Source organism: Cataglyphis hispanica, chromosome 22, assembly GCF_021464435.1.
Source record: "Cataglyphis hispanica isolate Lineage 1 chromosome 22, ULB_Chis1_1.0, whole genome shotgun sequence".
NCBI classification, from domain to species: Eukaryota; Metazoa; Arthropoda; class Insecta; order Hymenoptera; family Formicidae; genus Cataglyphis; species Cataglyphis hispanica.
In genome coordinates, this window is record NC_065975.1 from 2,119,740 (window position 1) to 2,134,983 (window position 15,244).

Here is a 15,244-nt window from a genome sequence, read left to right on the forward strand (position 1 = left end):
CAGCACTGAGGGTTGGGAGGCTTCTATCGATCCTCACAATTTGTCGCGGCGAAAGTACGCGTAGCGTCGTAACATCAATGTGTAGGGACGATATAAAAGACAAAAACTCAGGAAAACAAAAGTATGTTTATTTTACGCGTTACCGTTAATAGAAATCGTATGTTGACATCGGTGATATGTCATTATCGATTAACATTAGCAGCGTAGATAGATTATCATGTATACGATTTTCGCAGACAGTTTTCGGATATCTGAACGACGCACCACCACCACCACCCAGAGTCTTTATATTTGTCTCGATTTATATACCGCATATATTTCCATAGATACTTTCTCTTTTTTATTATCATTGACTTTAACGACATTTGTCTCCCATATACTCCCGGATTCAAATTGGGACAACTGTTATTTCACTTCCAGTGCATTAACCAGTACGCTGTTCAGAGACGAGCTAACGGTAAAGCTTTTACGCTCAACATTTTGCATGATTTTACGTGTCAGCGGATTCCCCACGCATAATAACCGCAAGCTCGCGCAAATTTTAATTACACATTCGTAGCGGGATTAAACTGCCCTCGAAAAAAAAAAAAACGTTGGTAGAGAAGCACAACTGAATTACGAATAGTTTTTACACCAGTTCACAATATACAAGGAACATATTGATTTATATATACAGACTAATGTATTATAATTGCTTTGTGCAATTAATTATATTCAATGAATATTTATGGCATTTGCAATTTTATATCACATTGCACAATTTTTCTAGCGTTTAAGATAAAAAAATATTCTGTTTTATACATATCTATTAATTGTTAATAATTATGTAACCAAAAGAAGAAAACATTATTTTATTAATTTTTTAAACATACAGAAATTAATATATTTAACACGTGTGATAAAATAATACATAAATTAAATTTTTTATCAAAGCAATATATCGATATTTGTTTGTTTAAATAGCAGACGCTCGATATATGTTGGAATATTATAATTATACATTAGATTTAATTAAATTTTATTTCAATTAAAAAATATATTTCCTTTTTTTTAATCGCACATTTTAGAGAAAAAAATTATTTGTAAAATAAATTATTTAAAGTGATTGTCGAAATTTTGCAATTTTGTTGTACATCGCGTTAGAGCTTCTACAATTTAAATAGTACTTTCAACAAGATGATTGATAGTGTTGCAATGCAAAAATACGAGACGCACAGACATATATAAGTCGGTTTTCTTCGACGTTATCGAATTCGCATTACTGCATTTGCAAAAACGAATCGAAGATATTACCAGATCCGCGGTAAAAGCACGATAGGGTATCGATTCTAACTCCCAGTGACTCGGCCGTTGCATCCAGTATTGATCACTCAAGAATAGTATACGCGTCGGCACTGGAAAATAGCATATTCATAAGTACGCCGTTATAACCGGCGTCTTGAATATAGGAGAGATGGAAAAGTATGGCAAGCAAAATGTGAAGTGTAATTTTCGATAATAACTCTGTTGCATGTTACAATACACATTACAATCTTACGATTCGTATAATTGTGGATATGAAAAAATGTATTTTGCGCGCGGGATGATAACATGTATAATAAAAAAATACGGAGTAAAAATAGATAAAATTTTTTTATATTTTTAAATAATAAAAAAATATCAAAAATTATCAAATTTTATTTAATATCTTTTTAATATGATATAAGATTTCTCTTAATCATTAGTATATAAAAAGAGTGGAAATAAAATGTTTAAATAAGACAAAATAATATACGAGGACACAAATTGAAGTATCTTCTAAATTTCGCGTATCATGAAAAGGTACTTTTCGTATATTTCCATCTGGATTATCGATGTCCGTTCAAGATATATAGACATTCTTACTTTTCCGGAGGCGACGTCACGTCGGCCGGCTTGCGGTTCATTAAAAGTTCCGGTGGTGCGAAAAAAAATCTCATCTATTAAAATTTCATTTATTTCCAAGCGGACAGCGTAGAGTTAAAGGAACAATTCAGAAGAACGAGCAATCCCGGCTTTATGCAGCATCATTCGTTGAAACATTTATCGCCACCCGGCGGACGCGGCTTTTTTTTAAATACGACTATTTACAGCGAGCTTCGCGGTTTCGCTGTTATGCGAAACCGAAACCGATTCCTCCGTCCACATTTTGGATCCTATCCAAGAACCGTATCCGCCGTTCTCCGAGCGGTCGTAGTCATCGTTGGTCGCGCCGCGCGGTACAAAAAGGGGAGAAAGACCGTCGAAGCAAGACCGCGATGAAAAGGCACGCGTTACATGTATACAGTAAGGTGTCGACCTGGTCGGATAAAGAACGCTACAGGTGCAAACTACAAAAGTTTATTTCATGCACGACGCGTACAATAAAGAATACGGGGTCGTGGACGGCAGCACAGTTATGATTATAATGGGGAAAAAATTGCATAGCAAAGTCGAAAAATAAAAAACGACTATATACGAAGAAAAGATTATCTTAGACCAGCTACATGGAAGAGATGTGTGCGCGAAGTTTTCTCCAAAAATTAATTGGAAACAAAATTTTTTTAAGTAACATATTTCTAAACAAATATCTTCTCAATTTGGGAGCGTGTACATATAAAAGATGTAGCACGTATACGATAAACGTTTTTCCTACAAAGATCAATTTCAACTCGCTTGAGAGATCCATCAACATACCGTTTATCCGGTATACACGGATCTGTATATCGGTAAATAGCTGCATAGATACGAGCATAGCGTATCTCACTGGCGTACACATAGTAAACGATACGACCCGACTACCGAGGTATACGGCGGAAGAAGGCATCGACCTGCGGCTTTTATGAAGATAACATCTCTGCTTATGAAGCATAGCTTATCTACCGACCCGCCATAGATCTTTCAGCGGGTACGGAAGCCCTCCTTGCCGCCTATATAACCAACCGTACCATCGCTGAGACCGCCAGACCGCCTTCCATAATCCATTATAGTTTCTAAAACGGCCCGCAGCCCCCGGGAAACGCGCGTTGGCCCGGCAAGAAGCTGTTTACGCGACCGGCGAAAACTCGGAAACACACGTGCGTCCGCATCCCAGCGTTACCATACGTGTGGACGGCTGTGAGAGTGCCCGATGATTTACTCACGTGCGAACTGCTACTTGTTCCCGATGTTTTTCAGCCGGCACTCTGGTGTCGTTGATTGAACCGTGGACCGTAACACCGAGAGTCTGCGACGAAGTTTTGCGGATTGCTTTTATGCGACGTGCTTTTACCTATTTACACTTGCGAAATTGCGTACCTTAAAAAGCAAAAGTGATAGGATATTTTTCTATTTTACATCGATGTTTTTGAGATATTAAAATTGATGACATTACGTATTAATTATTGAATTAATTTTAGTGAGTCTTGAAAGTCTTCAAATTTTCTAAAAATCTGAGAAATTGTAGTTAGATAATCTTGCGTGAAGGAAAAGAAATTCGAAAATTGATAATTTTGAAACTATCGGAAATATCGAAAACTAAAGGGATGGTTTTTAAACTTAATGATTCTTGATATAATCTTTGCGATTATTAACTTTAAATAAAGTTTAATAAGATATTTTTTTTATTTCTATAAAAACTAACACATTTTTAATGGTACAGAATATATTTAAAATCTATTATTCTCTTTCTTTCTCTTTTTTTGCATTTATTTACGCACTATTATTTTCCTCCATTAATTTTAATAATTAATGTTTGATTTATTACATATACATATATTGATTCATCGTATATTTAAATATTATATTAAATAATATCAAAACTAATACAATATTTTTCTCTTTATTTCTAATAAAATATTTTTATTTAAACTTGTTAATATCACATTTATATGATAAACATATATTTTTTTTAAAAGCTAAAGGCCATGTGAGAATATTTAAGAACTAAAGGAAGAAGAAAAATTGTTTGCATCAGAAAAAGCTTATTGGTATATTCGTTGAAAATATAAAACTGTCAAAGTATAATTTTAATAAAAAATAAAGAGAATTTTTATATTTGATTTTCACGTTATATTAATTTATTCTATTTTAACAGTTCGTATTAAAACGATTGATGATTTTTGAAATATCAAACAAGACTAGATTAAAATGTTTGAGAACCTCTGTGATTCTCTGTCGCAAAACTTTATCTTCACTTTTCCGAAGTACCTTTCACACACGTTGCAACTCAACGTAATATGTACGTAAGCAGCGCGGCTTCAGCATTAAATGGTCATTTCTTTCTCTTTTCGCAACGCTACACCCATCAAACCGCATTCCTCGAGAAAGTTGCAGCGTGCATCATATGTGGCCAGGCAGTAGTACACGTCGGGATTATCTGCGAGCACGTTAATGAAAAGACGTCGTCCGTCCGTTCGCAAATTCAGCAGACGCGCTGCGCGATGAGGCCGGCAGGAAGGATGACGTTTTAAGAGGCATAGAGAAACGCGCGTCGACTTCCGATGATTAATGTGACGTTATATTGTCCATTACGTTTGCATAAACCACGGACACGATACTGCGTTTTACAAAACATAATAAAGGATAAACTTTAATGAATAGTGACAAGCAAGCAGACGCGTTTCTAGCATAAATATCAAGATATTTTGTTTGAAGGTTGGATGTTGAAAAAAATATTATCATTGAGAAAAAAAAAGACAGAATGAAAAATATTTTATATCTAAAAACATCTATTATTGTAAACAAGGATCTTTTTTAATACCTAGCTTTGCTATTTAACATTAAAAGAGTTTAAAATCCTAATCTAATATTAAAAATCTATCTTATAATAATACATTATATTAATTTCGGTCAAGTAAAGTTGATATGTATTATTCATATGTATTATTGATATGTATATAATATTAAAAAATTTCTCTCTTTACGACTTGCTTTTCTATCGAGCTATAAAGTCATCTTTTATTTGATGAAAAATGCTCGTGGCAGTTGCGTGCTAATCTCGACTCGATCATATTCATCCGAGCCTTCGGTTGCAACGGGATTAAGTGTGAAACGACCATGAAGAAATCGTGATGAAGGTGGGGCGAGCCTCGCTGGGCCTCGTCGGATTTAGCTCCACACTTGCGCGTATCTTCCCGCTGTAAGTTTACCGGACGTTCCGCATATATGCGATTCCATCATGTCGCTTCATTCCCGTTTTCCGCAGGTCGTGGCAGGGGAGAATGTGATAAATGCTCCGACACTGACATCAGAAAAATACACTCTCGTTTCTCCAATGCCCTGGCAACCCCTTATCTCCCTGGCTCGAGCCAGACTCTCCTTCTGAGAAATGGCTCGTTTAAAAAAAGCGGTCAGTCGGATTTTACCTTGGCTATTTACGTCTATTTCATCTTAACGATCTTAAGATTGTCTGCACAGGGCTACTTAAGTGCGAGTGTCGAAAACAGGATTAATACACGATACATACAGAAAAATATAAAGAGTATATATTTTTTAATGGCAGGTATAATATCTTTAATATATATATATTTTTTGTTATACATTTTTTTTTTATAAATGCATTAGTAAGTACAGAGAAGAAAACAAGAACAAAAATAATTCGTAGATTCTCATATCATCATCATTAATGTACAATTATGTGCAATCATGTCCGTTTATGAGTAATATATCGTTTTGTTACAATAGAAAGCGGAAGTTCGCTTTCGCGACGAAAACAATCCCCTATCTAGGCGGTTGATGCATTGAGACAATTTACGTACAGTTGTTCTCGCATGCATTCTGTTGAAACAGAATATGTGTCTCCGACTTTGCTATTAGCATTGTCAGAATAATATGTCTCTACCAGAATAGAATGGCTTAAGTTACGCGTGTGTCTCGGCTATCTTTAAACAAAAAATAAAAAGCATTTATAAAAAAATCGCAGAACAGCTGAACATTTGTTAATGAATATGGAACTTCCATTATTAAACTTTACAAACTTTTGCGCTCTATTGTATAATTATAGTCTATCTTAATGCAATATATATATATATATATACGTACATTTTTTTGTATTATATTTATAAAATATATCTTTTATAATTTTTAAAATATATTTTAAATAATTTTAAAATATATATTTTTAAAATATATTTTTATTCTATTATATAATTACATCAAATGTAAAATATATTTTATACGTATTTATATTTAATGCTCAATTTATGATGCTTATATATTATTGGATTTGTTAGAAAATTAAGATAATATTATATGATATAATATAATATGAGCATAAATGACAATTTTTTGTTTCATCACAGTCGTTATATCGTTAAAATATTAATTTTCAGCTTTTCCTTTTAATTCGACATTCGCAATTAACATTGGACACACATTGTATTATGTCAAGATACTAATATTTATCTTAACTATATAACAAGATTGTTATTTATTCTCTCTCTTGGGATATCGATTATATTTAAGATTAATTATCACTTTACTAAATAATCTATTTTTGTAGAAAACACAGATTTTACACAAGATCTGAATGACAAACTCAGTAAAAATAAAATATTAAGCTGTCATGTGCAAATACCACGCTTTTCGAGTACTTATGCCTGTGTAATCACACGATATATAACAGGGTATGAAAAACGTAGTTATTTATGTAGACATTTAAGCATGTGAACAAATCTTGGAAAATATCGTGCTACATTCTCAAAATAAGAATAACGATAATCACTTTGATGATTCGTCCCCGCGAATATACAACGTAATAACAACTTGACCAGCATTACTGGAATATGTTATTTCTCCATTATTAACTAGATTAAAGATTTGAATGTGTGTAACATAGTAGTTAAATATATATATTTTTAATCTTTATCGCGTATTTAAAATTCGATACAGTGGAAATGTTTAAAAATATACACAACGTTTCACGTTTCTTTTTTCTTTCGATTAAATTTTAAATCCCATTTTATCACAAAATCCATGAAACATTTCATAGTTTTTTTTTTCATTTACTTGCTTTATGTACAAAATTCATTAGGTTTTAAGTACGTATAAATCAGAATCGCGATAGTCCGAATTAAATAAACGGAATTATATTTTTATTTTATTACCGTTATTACGGGATTAATTAATTTAGACTTTAATATATAATATATAAAAAATGCATTAGAACATTCTGATCATGAAGAACTCTCTCTATACAATTTATTTATGAATATATATTTTCGAGATTCATCTTTCTTTTAAAAATAAATCGATTTTTTGTTTTAACAAACGACAGTCGGAGTTATATAAAATGCCGGAAATATGCAAATACAGAATATTATGAGAAACGGTATCGTATATCATGGCTGAGAAAGTACCGCTTCTTTTTAATCCATTCTGAACCGTGAAATTATTCCACGAATGGTCACGTGTTTCACGGCGTTCATATTAAGTAAAATTCGCAGTTTGCAAGTAAAATATCCCGCGTCGGACATAACTTTTGCAAAAGTGATAAAAAAATAATCTCATTTCTTAAGTGCTGTTGCATACGTGATTATTGCAGACTAGAGCGTGTGCTTCTAATATGAAAAAATGCAATCGCTGAATAATTTAAATATCAAATTCACAATTGATTCCAAGAACTTGATTGCTTGGATGACCACAAGCACGTGTAATACCAAAATGAGTATCTCTATCTTATACATATGCTGCAGTCTTTCCATCATTGCATAGTAAATACGTCGCCAAGCTCGGTTACTAAATTCGTATAGTCTTTCCATTGTGTGATGAAGCTTAACGTGTTCGCTACATAATTTCTCTGTAAATATAAATAGATTATAATTTTTGAAAGAAGATTCCCTTTGATTAATTCACTATACAATTATTTTAATGCACAATATTTTTTTAACATATGCGTGTTTTGTTAAAATTAATTGTAATTGACATTAACTTTGTACGGTTTGCATCTATATAAGTGTCTTAGAAAAATCGCGTTTTTTTATACATTTTTATTTTAGTATAATATAATATTCTTTTTAAATTTATATTTTTTTTAAATTATACTTATTCTATTTCAAGTATATCAATCATGCATTTAATATTAAAAATTGCAATATTATTATATATAAATTGCACATTTAAAATTTTAAAATAATTAAAGAAATAAAAAAACATATATATATATTACCTGTATTAATGTGAATTTCTTCTTCTGATGGAGGTAAGTACTTGTCAAGCATAATTTCAGCAAAATCAGTCGTGTTATCGACAGTCTTTAAAATATTGATACCTGTTTCAGTTGACATGACTTTGTCCGCTTGTTGCCAACTATAAACGCGTAAATAATGGACTTTGTAATACGTAAGTAAAGTCATAACTCTCACTCTTTGCTTGGTTTCTTGCTTTAGATCGGTAAAAGTTTTAACTGCGGGACGAAGACGTTTGGATACGATAGATTTGGTGCGATCTAAAATCTGTGAAAAGAAACATATACAGAATATTGTGGACAGTACATATATTTTGTAAATAAAAAAATATTACCTGTTTAGGTTCTTCTTTAATTATAGGAAGATTTACTTCAACAAAATCAATGCCCTGGCATAATGTTTTATCCAGGGTATAAATTGGTTTCTCCATCAATCTAGCGACTGGCAAAGATTTTTCTATCATTGTATTCACCACACTTTCAACAGTGTGAAAGGCCCAGTTCAAAAATGTGTTTGTGCCTTTTACACGTTCGTACACCTCCGTAGATTTATCCCATAAATAATTCACACTGGGTATTTTACGTGCACGATCGACAGCTTGAATTCGGTAAAATTGATCTAGGAGTTCTGTTTCCATGATTGTCATCAAACCAAGATCTCTTTTTCATGGATAAAAATGGTCCCTGTGATAGCAAACCTGTAATAAAAAAATGAGATTGAAGTCTGAATAAAAAATATTATATTATTAGACTTAAGAATATGACATGGGATAAAAATCCCATTCCTTTTTATAAATCTGCTTCTGTATCATACATAAAAAAAAAATATCTAATATCTTTATATCTCTCTTTTATATAGCCTACAAAATTTTCAATGTTCATAAATAATTTTCAAACAGAAATTTTATATATAAATTATAGTTTATAAAATATAGCTAGAAAGATATAATTTGTTAAATTATAAATTTTATTTTATTTTTTTAAATAAAGTCTTTATTCGCGAGAAATAATAGAAATTATACGAAACATGAGCATTAGTTTTATTTACATTTAATTTTATTTTTAAGTTTTATTATGTGTAAATTATTTACGAAAATATAATACATCACAGAAAAAACATAGAAGAGTTACGTGTCGCGCGTTTTTACATGTGCAAATTTACTGAATTGTTGTAGTCAAAACAAGACATTTCTTACCGTCAATGTTGCATCATAATACGTATCATTATGACATTATTCCAATCACGATAACTCAGAATAACTTGGAGCAATAACTCGGACTATCCGTTAAGGCATTCCATTCAAAGCTTATACTAATTGAAATTCAAGTAAGCATAGCGTTTGCCAAGGAAAAAAAGAAAAAAGAAGGACATTTAAACACACACACATATACGTACATACACATACCCACACACACACACACTGAGTAAAAATAATATCACGACATGATTGGAGCACAAAGCATCAGCGAGCATCGTAGAAATGCGCGCGACTACTACGTCTCATTGTTGTGCACCCGATCGATAGCAACATGTGAGTCAATTATAGAAACGTACGTTCTCAAGATCAATGTCATAGATGCGAATTGACAGGTGCTCCCCCTCCCTTCCGATATGGCTCAACAAAGGAAATCGATCGGTTGACACTTACCTGACTAACGATCTGCGCGACTGGACGCGAGCTTCCCTTTAAGCTGCCCTATGGCTTTGTATGTTCCCCTTCTTGCTCTTCTCTCTCTTCCTCTCGCTATCCCTCACAAGCACTGCACCTTGATCTCTGATTCATTTCACTTCAAAATTTGTTTACTGCGATGAAGCGCAAGCACAATTATTTATACACTTTTACACAAGTGAGATCTGCTTACTTGCTGTCATTTTTCACCCACCCGATATCGAGTTGAGATACGGTTCTCTACCACGAGATTACGCCGCTGCTGTCAAGATTTCTCGATATGGTTTTATTTCGGAGCAATCGTTTGTCGGTAAACTGACAACTGAGGCAGTCTACAGACAAAGACATATTGATCCAACTGGTCTCTTGGGATAAAACGTAGTAAAATTTATTCTTTCAAACGTTTCATTGTATTCAGACTTAACAATTTTTATTTATTTTTTATTTATTTAAAAGAAAATATGAACCTTAAAAACATTATTTGACTTTTCATTATTTAAATCAACATTATATTTGTGAATAAATCACTTTCTGTAAAATAAACATATAAAAAGTTAATAATTTTAAACGTTTTAATTTTGCTATTTTTATTGGGTGTATCACACTAATCAACCTAATATATATGTTTAAATTAAAGGTTTTGCATTATAAATTTTTATTATTTCATTTACCTACCAAAGAATTATTCTATTTTTGATCTTTTTATCAAGCAAGCTTTATTTTTCTTTAATCAGAAGATTAAAGAATTAATCTCTCGGTTGGATTCTTTAATCTCTCGGATGGTTTTCATTCAATTCATACTTTTCAGATTAAATGAAACATATATATACATTTTTTTATATTATATTTTATATGGTATATATCAGAATGTTTTACAAAATATATATTTGCTTTTATTTCTTATAAATATTTGTAACAGTCCTTTAAAATGATATGTTTCGTGATGTTTAAATTACGTTTATATATTATGTATTAACCAATAACTAGAAAAATTTTTGTTTCTCGTGAAAATAATTCTAAATCAGCGAAATGTGTGTGTGTGTGTTTGTTGCAGTTTCCATCAATATAAAAAGTTTTACATAAGAAATATTAGGGAGGCAAAACTATATGACTTATTGTTGACCACAGAATTATGTGACTTACGTATATTATAGAATATTAAAAACATATATTCGAAAGAGCTAATAAATCATTTTCAACTTTGTCACAGAATTCTAATAATATTACCCATAAAAAATATTATTTTTTCGTGCGTTTTTGGCGTATTTTTAATAAAATTCTTTTAAAAGAATTATTAAAAAAACTTCAAAATAAGTGTTGTATATAAAACACACATTAAATTTTTAAATGAAAAATTTGCACGTTATTTTATGATTCTCTAAATATTTAAAAATCCTACAGTGTGAATGGATTAATATAAATTGTACATCAAATTGCGATGATGAAAACGAATTAAGTGGACTTTGAGCTTATTTCTTTTCCTCATCTTTTTTTTCTGTTGGGCTATCTGCCTGGTTGTCATCCGTCTCCTTTTGACCAGAATTTAAAAAATGCGTGAGATGAAGAATAGATACTACGCTGGATATGTATGTCGCCACATCTTCCTTCTTCACTGTCCTCAACTGCGCAGCAACGGAATGATAAACGCGATTAGCAGTTTTTGTCGACAGTTGACCGATTGTTTGCACCGCGTGAAGCACTTTATTCTCGTCTGCTGAGATTGGAGCTGCAATATAATCATTATCGTCATTAAGAACAGTATCCGGTCTAATAGCGCAAAAGTTTGTGAAATTTCTTAGAACATACTTGGCGCATCTTCCTCTTCTTCTACAGGCGGAAAATAATAATCTAATAGACGATTAACAAGACAACTGGTGTTGTCAATGCCTTGTACAGCTATGGTACCGCATTGTGTATTTAGAAGCTCGTTCGCCTTAGCTATACTGATCTCCTTCAGCGTAGATGCCTGTTGCGTGGCTGATTCTTTTGCCGCGTTCAATTTGTCAATGGTTGGCTGCAAGGAGCTGCTCATAACCGCTTTAGCCGCGTCGTAAATCTGCAAATACAAATGTTATATTTTTAATAATTAATTTTATGATTAGTTAAACAAGTACTATAAATGAATTAAAAATTTTTTTACACAAATTCATTATTTTTATTTTTATTATATTTGTCTATTTATTTTTATATTTTATTTTTTTTATTAATCTTTTCAGAAAGAGATTTAAAAAATATAATAAAATTAATAAGATATAATAAAATTAAATTCTAAGTAAAAAATTTTTTTTAAATAATAAAAAATTTTACTACGGATATTTTAAATGTAAATTCAGAGATTTATGCAGCTATCAAACATTATGTCGTCCGAGAATTAAAAGAGAGAGCAGGTTTTTATAACCGTTACCTGCTGAGGTGGTTTCTTTACGATTGGAACTTTTTCTTCGACAATGTCTAACCCTTGGCATAGCTTCTGGTCGACAGCACTGATTTGGCCTTCGAATTTCTTGGCCAAAGGAGCCGTAAGCGGCACCGCCGTGGCGGTTGCATAATGCAATCCTGCTTCGGCAAAGCTCAGCGCCCAATTTACCAAATGATGGGAATCCTTAACGTAAGCATACGTAGAGCCCGTCTTCTCGATCGCCGAATGAACTACCGGAATATTTTTTACTCGGTCTATTACCTCAAGACGAGGATTGCTCGCGGAATTTGGCGTTGATTTATTTGAATCCGCCATTCTCTCTGCAAAATAAACAACTTATCAAATTGATATTTAGAAATTTTGCTGATTTCAAAAATGGCATATATCAAATTTATGAATATTTGATAAAGATATAATCTCATTATTCTGATCTCATGTCTATAGAAAGAGACTTTGAAGATTGCATATTTCTTTTTAAAATAATTTATCTTTTAAAATTTGATTTATGCCATTTTTCTAATATAAATATAATTGATTCAATAACATTAAAGTGACATAAAAATTATATGTAACAAAACTATATCAAATACATGCAAATCCAAATTAAATAAATAATTATAAATACTGGGTTATACGCTCTATATATATATATATATATATATATATATATATATATATATATTTTAATTTTAAGTAAATAGTTTTAAAATAACGATAGTTATATATACAATATTTGTCACATCCGAATATTGAAACATCCGAATATTGAAACATATATAGATATAAATGCGCTGAGCAATGAGCACAGATCTTCGTACCGGTAACTGATGAGTCAATCTTGTTATTTAACTTGTTTATCTAGTTTGCGTAAAGCCAGACGTGTACTTTGATATCATTACCGATGTAAGAGACCGATTACGATTTACTCCATCTTTTTTTTAATATATCTGTGTGCGATCGGCAAATTAATAAAAAAAAGAACACAATCGCAGAAAATTTATCGCGATACATATTAATGTAAATATATATCTAGTTTGGTGTCTCATACATATTTATTGACATGCATGTGTAAAAATATGTCTCAAAGAGAAATTGCACAGTGTCGAAAAAGAAAAAAATTATTGCATACGACATCAAGTGCTTTGAATTTTATTATGCGCACTAATGTACTCAACTCATCATGAGATTATGCGCGTAGTACATGATTCATCCGCTAAAACAAATGAGAAAATACTAGTGAACTGTCATTCTGCATTTACATTATATTGCTGCTGTATAAAATATATACAGGGCGCTCTTTATAAGTAGCATTTTTTCAATACTTGCGCAACACACATATATTTCATGATTTATTTGAAATGTTTTTCTATAGAAAAACTTTGATTGCATTTTTTTTATATTTTAATTTTATTAATTTTTTTCTTTCTTTCCTATAATATTATCTTGATAGATTAAATTAAAATTCTGTTAAATTAATTCTTTTTTTAATTAGTGCAGTACATACTATCTGTTATCGACGTTTTACAATTTTTGATGCAATTTATATGCATGGATCTAATGCATATACGGTGCGCTTTTATTTAAAAATTATTTACGCAGTAGGCAATTTGCATGGATAGAACGCGACTTATCTGACATATTGACTTAAGTGCTAATTTTATATCCGGGGATAATCTATATAGCATATAAACTTCCCCTTACAAAGAAAGATTATTGATATTTGTTGTAAAATATTCATCCTAGCTTTAGGTCAAGTTACAACGTAAAACAGAATAGTTATTCGCAACGAATGCAATGTGATCAATAAAATATTACACATTAATTAATGTGTATAATAAAGAATAATGTAGTTACATTAAAATATTTACTACTTATTTAAAATGCAATGAAGATCACAGTTATTAATATATTTATAACTACTACTCTATTTTTACGTTCAATTAATTAACATAGAATTGTTTGTTCAAAGTAACAGCAGCAATGCAAAAAATAATAAAAAATATAATATTGAATATATGATGTAATAATAATGTCATTTTCTTAGTAAGTAAGATTATTTTTCAGAAACGATATGAAAAAATAGTTTTAACATAGCGTCAATATATATTCTATATTTTATAAATTTAAAGATCAGTATCGTCATACTGTTTTCTCGTTTTACTTTATATTAGACTTACGTTTATGGATGACTTGTTGAAAAAAATTTGTTGATCACCAAAGTCAACTGTGAATCACCGATTTACACGAAGCACCGGGCGAGACTGGCGTTATATCGATGTGAGAACTCGTAAGTATATGAGACCATCAGGCAGAGGGGACCGGAACAGTAACGTCCACATCAAATGTTCCCTGAAAACAAAATAAAAATTCTTTTTAGTTTAATTTTTCTTTATACAATTTTTTTTTTAATATTACAAAAATTTATAAAAATTTAAGAGATTAAGAAACACAAAAATATGTCATCAGTTTTATTATAACATTTAAGATTATTTAATTATTTATCTGTTACTTAATTTCCTAGCATTTCTATTTATAAATACGTAAACATTACGTCATTGCTTAATTTCAATATTAAGTAAAATATTTATTTAATTAAAAAAAATTTCTTTTGGAAAAGATTATTATTTAACTATTTTTTATAATACGAATTATGCATTACGTATTACACCATTATTTATTCAATTTCATATGATAGTTTAATTAACTTTTATAGTTGGGTTCCGCATAACATGTGTACGTCTGTGATCCCATTTGTGCTTCTGCGCAGAAAGAAGAAACGTTCTTCAACATCCATGACGTGGCGGTCACACTATTACTTGCATTCTACAAATGCATGTGAGAACCATGTGATGGTCGACTGAGTTGTCCCTTCGAGGAATAACGAACAAAAATCTTGACAGTGTCCAATGTGCAAACCTGACGCAATTTTTTTTCTTTTAATGTCACTTGAAGATATTTGCATTCACATATGCGTTCTCTCTTGTTGTTCCATTA

The 15,244-nt window shown here is 31.1% G+C and overlaps 2 protein-coding genes across 5 annotated transcripts; both read right to left on the reverse strand.

Annotated features, from left to right (window-relative positions):
• Window positions 1-6,092: 6,092 nt before the first annotated feature.
• LOC126857624 (lipid storage droplets surface-binding protein 2-like) lies at window positions 6,093-10,148 on the reverse strand. 3 transcript variants are annotated; one of them, XM_050607260.1, is made up of 4 exons: window positions 9,717-10,148; window positions 8,497-8,859; window positions 8,144-8,429; window positions 6,093-7,774 (listed from the first exon to the last, which is right to left on the reverse strand). In XM_050607260.1, the coding sequence occupies exons 2-4, from the start codon at window positions 8,806-8,808 to the stop codon at window positions 7,536-7,538; spliced, it is 837 nt and encodes a 278-aa protein (XP_050463217.1). In that variant the 5' UTR covers window positions 8,809-8,859; window positions 9,717-10,148; the 3' UTR covers window positions 6,093-7,535. The 3 variants fall into 3 exon arrangements, with proteins under 3 accessions (XP_050463217.1, XP_050463215.1, XP_050463216.1); XM_050607258.1 differs by having other exon boundaries at window positions 9,811-10,145; XM_050607259.1 differs by lacking the exon at window positions 9,717-10,148 and adding an exon at window positions 9,358-9,700.
• Window positions 10,149-10,658: 510 nt separating this feature from the next.
• LOC126857621 (lipid storage droplets surface-binding protein 2-like) lies at window positions 10,659-14,578 on the reverse strand. Of its 2 annotated transcripts, XM_050607253.1 has the most exons (5): window positions 14,428-14,529; window positions 13,426-13,463; window positions 12,236-12,570; window positions 11,638-11,887; window positions 10,659-11,557 (listed from the first exon to the last, which is right to left on the reverse strand). In XM_050607253.1, the coding sequence occupies exons 2-5, from the start codon at window positions 13,451-13,453 to the stop codon at window positions 11,301-11,303; spliced, it is 870 nt and encodes a 289-aa protein (XP_050463210.1). In that variant the 5' UTR covers window positions 13,454-13,463; window positions 14,428-14,529; the 3' UTR covers window positions 10,659-11,300. The 2 variants fall into 2 exon arrangements, with proteins under 2 accessions (XP_050463210.1, XP_050463211.1); XM_050607254.1 differs by lacking the exon at window positions 13,426-13,463 and having other exon boundaries at window positions 14,428-14,578.
• Window positions 14,579-15,244: the final 666 nt, after the last annotated feature.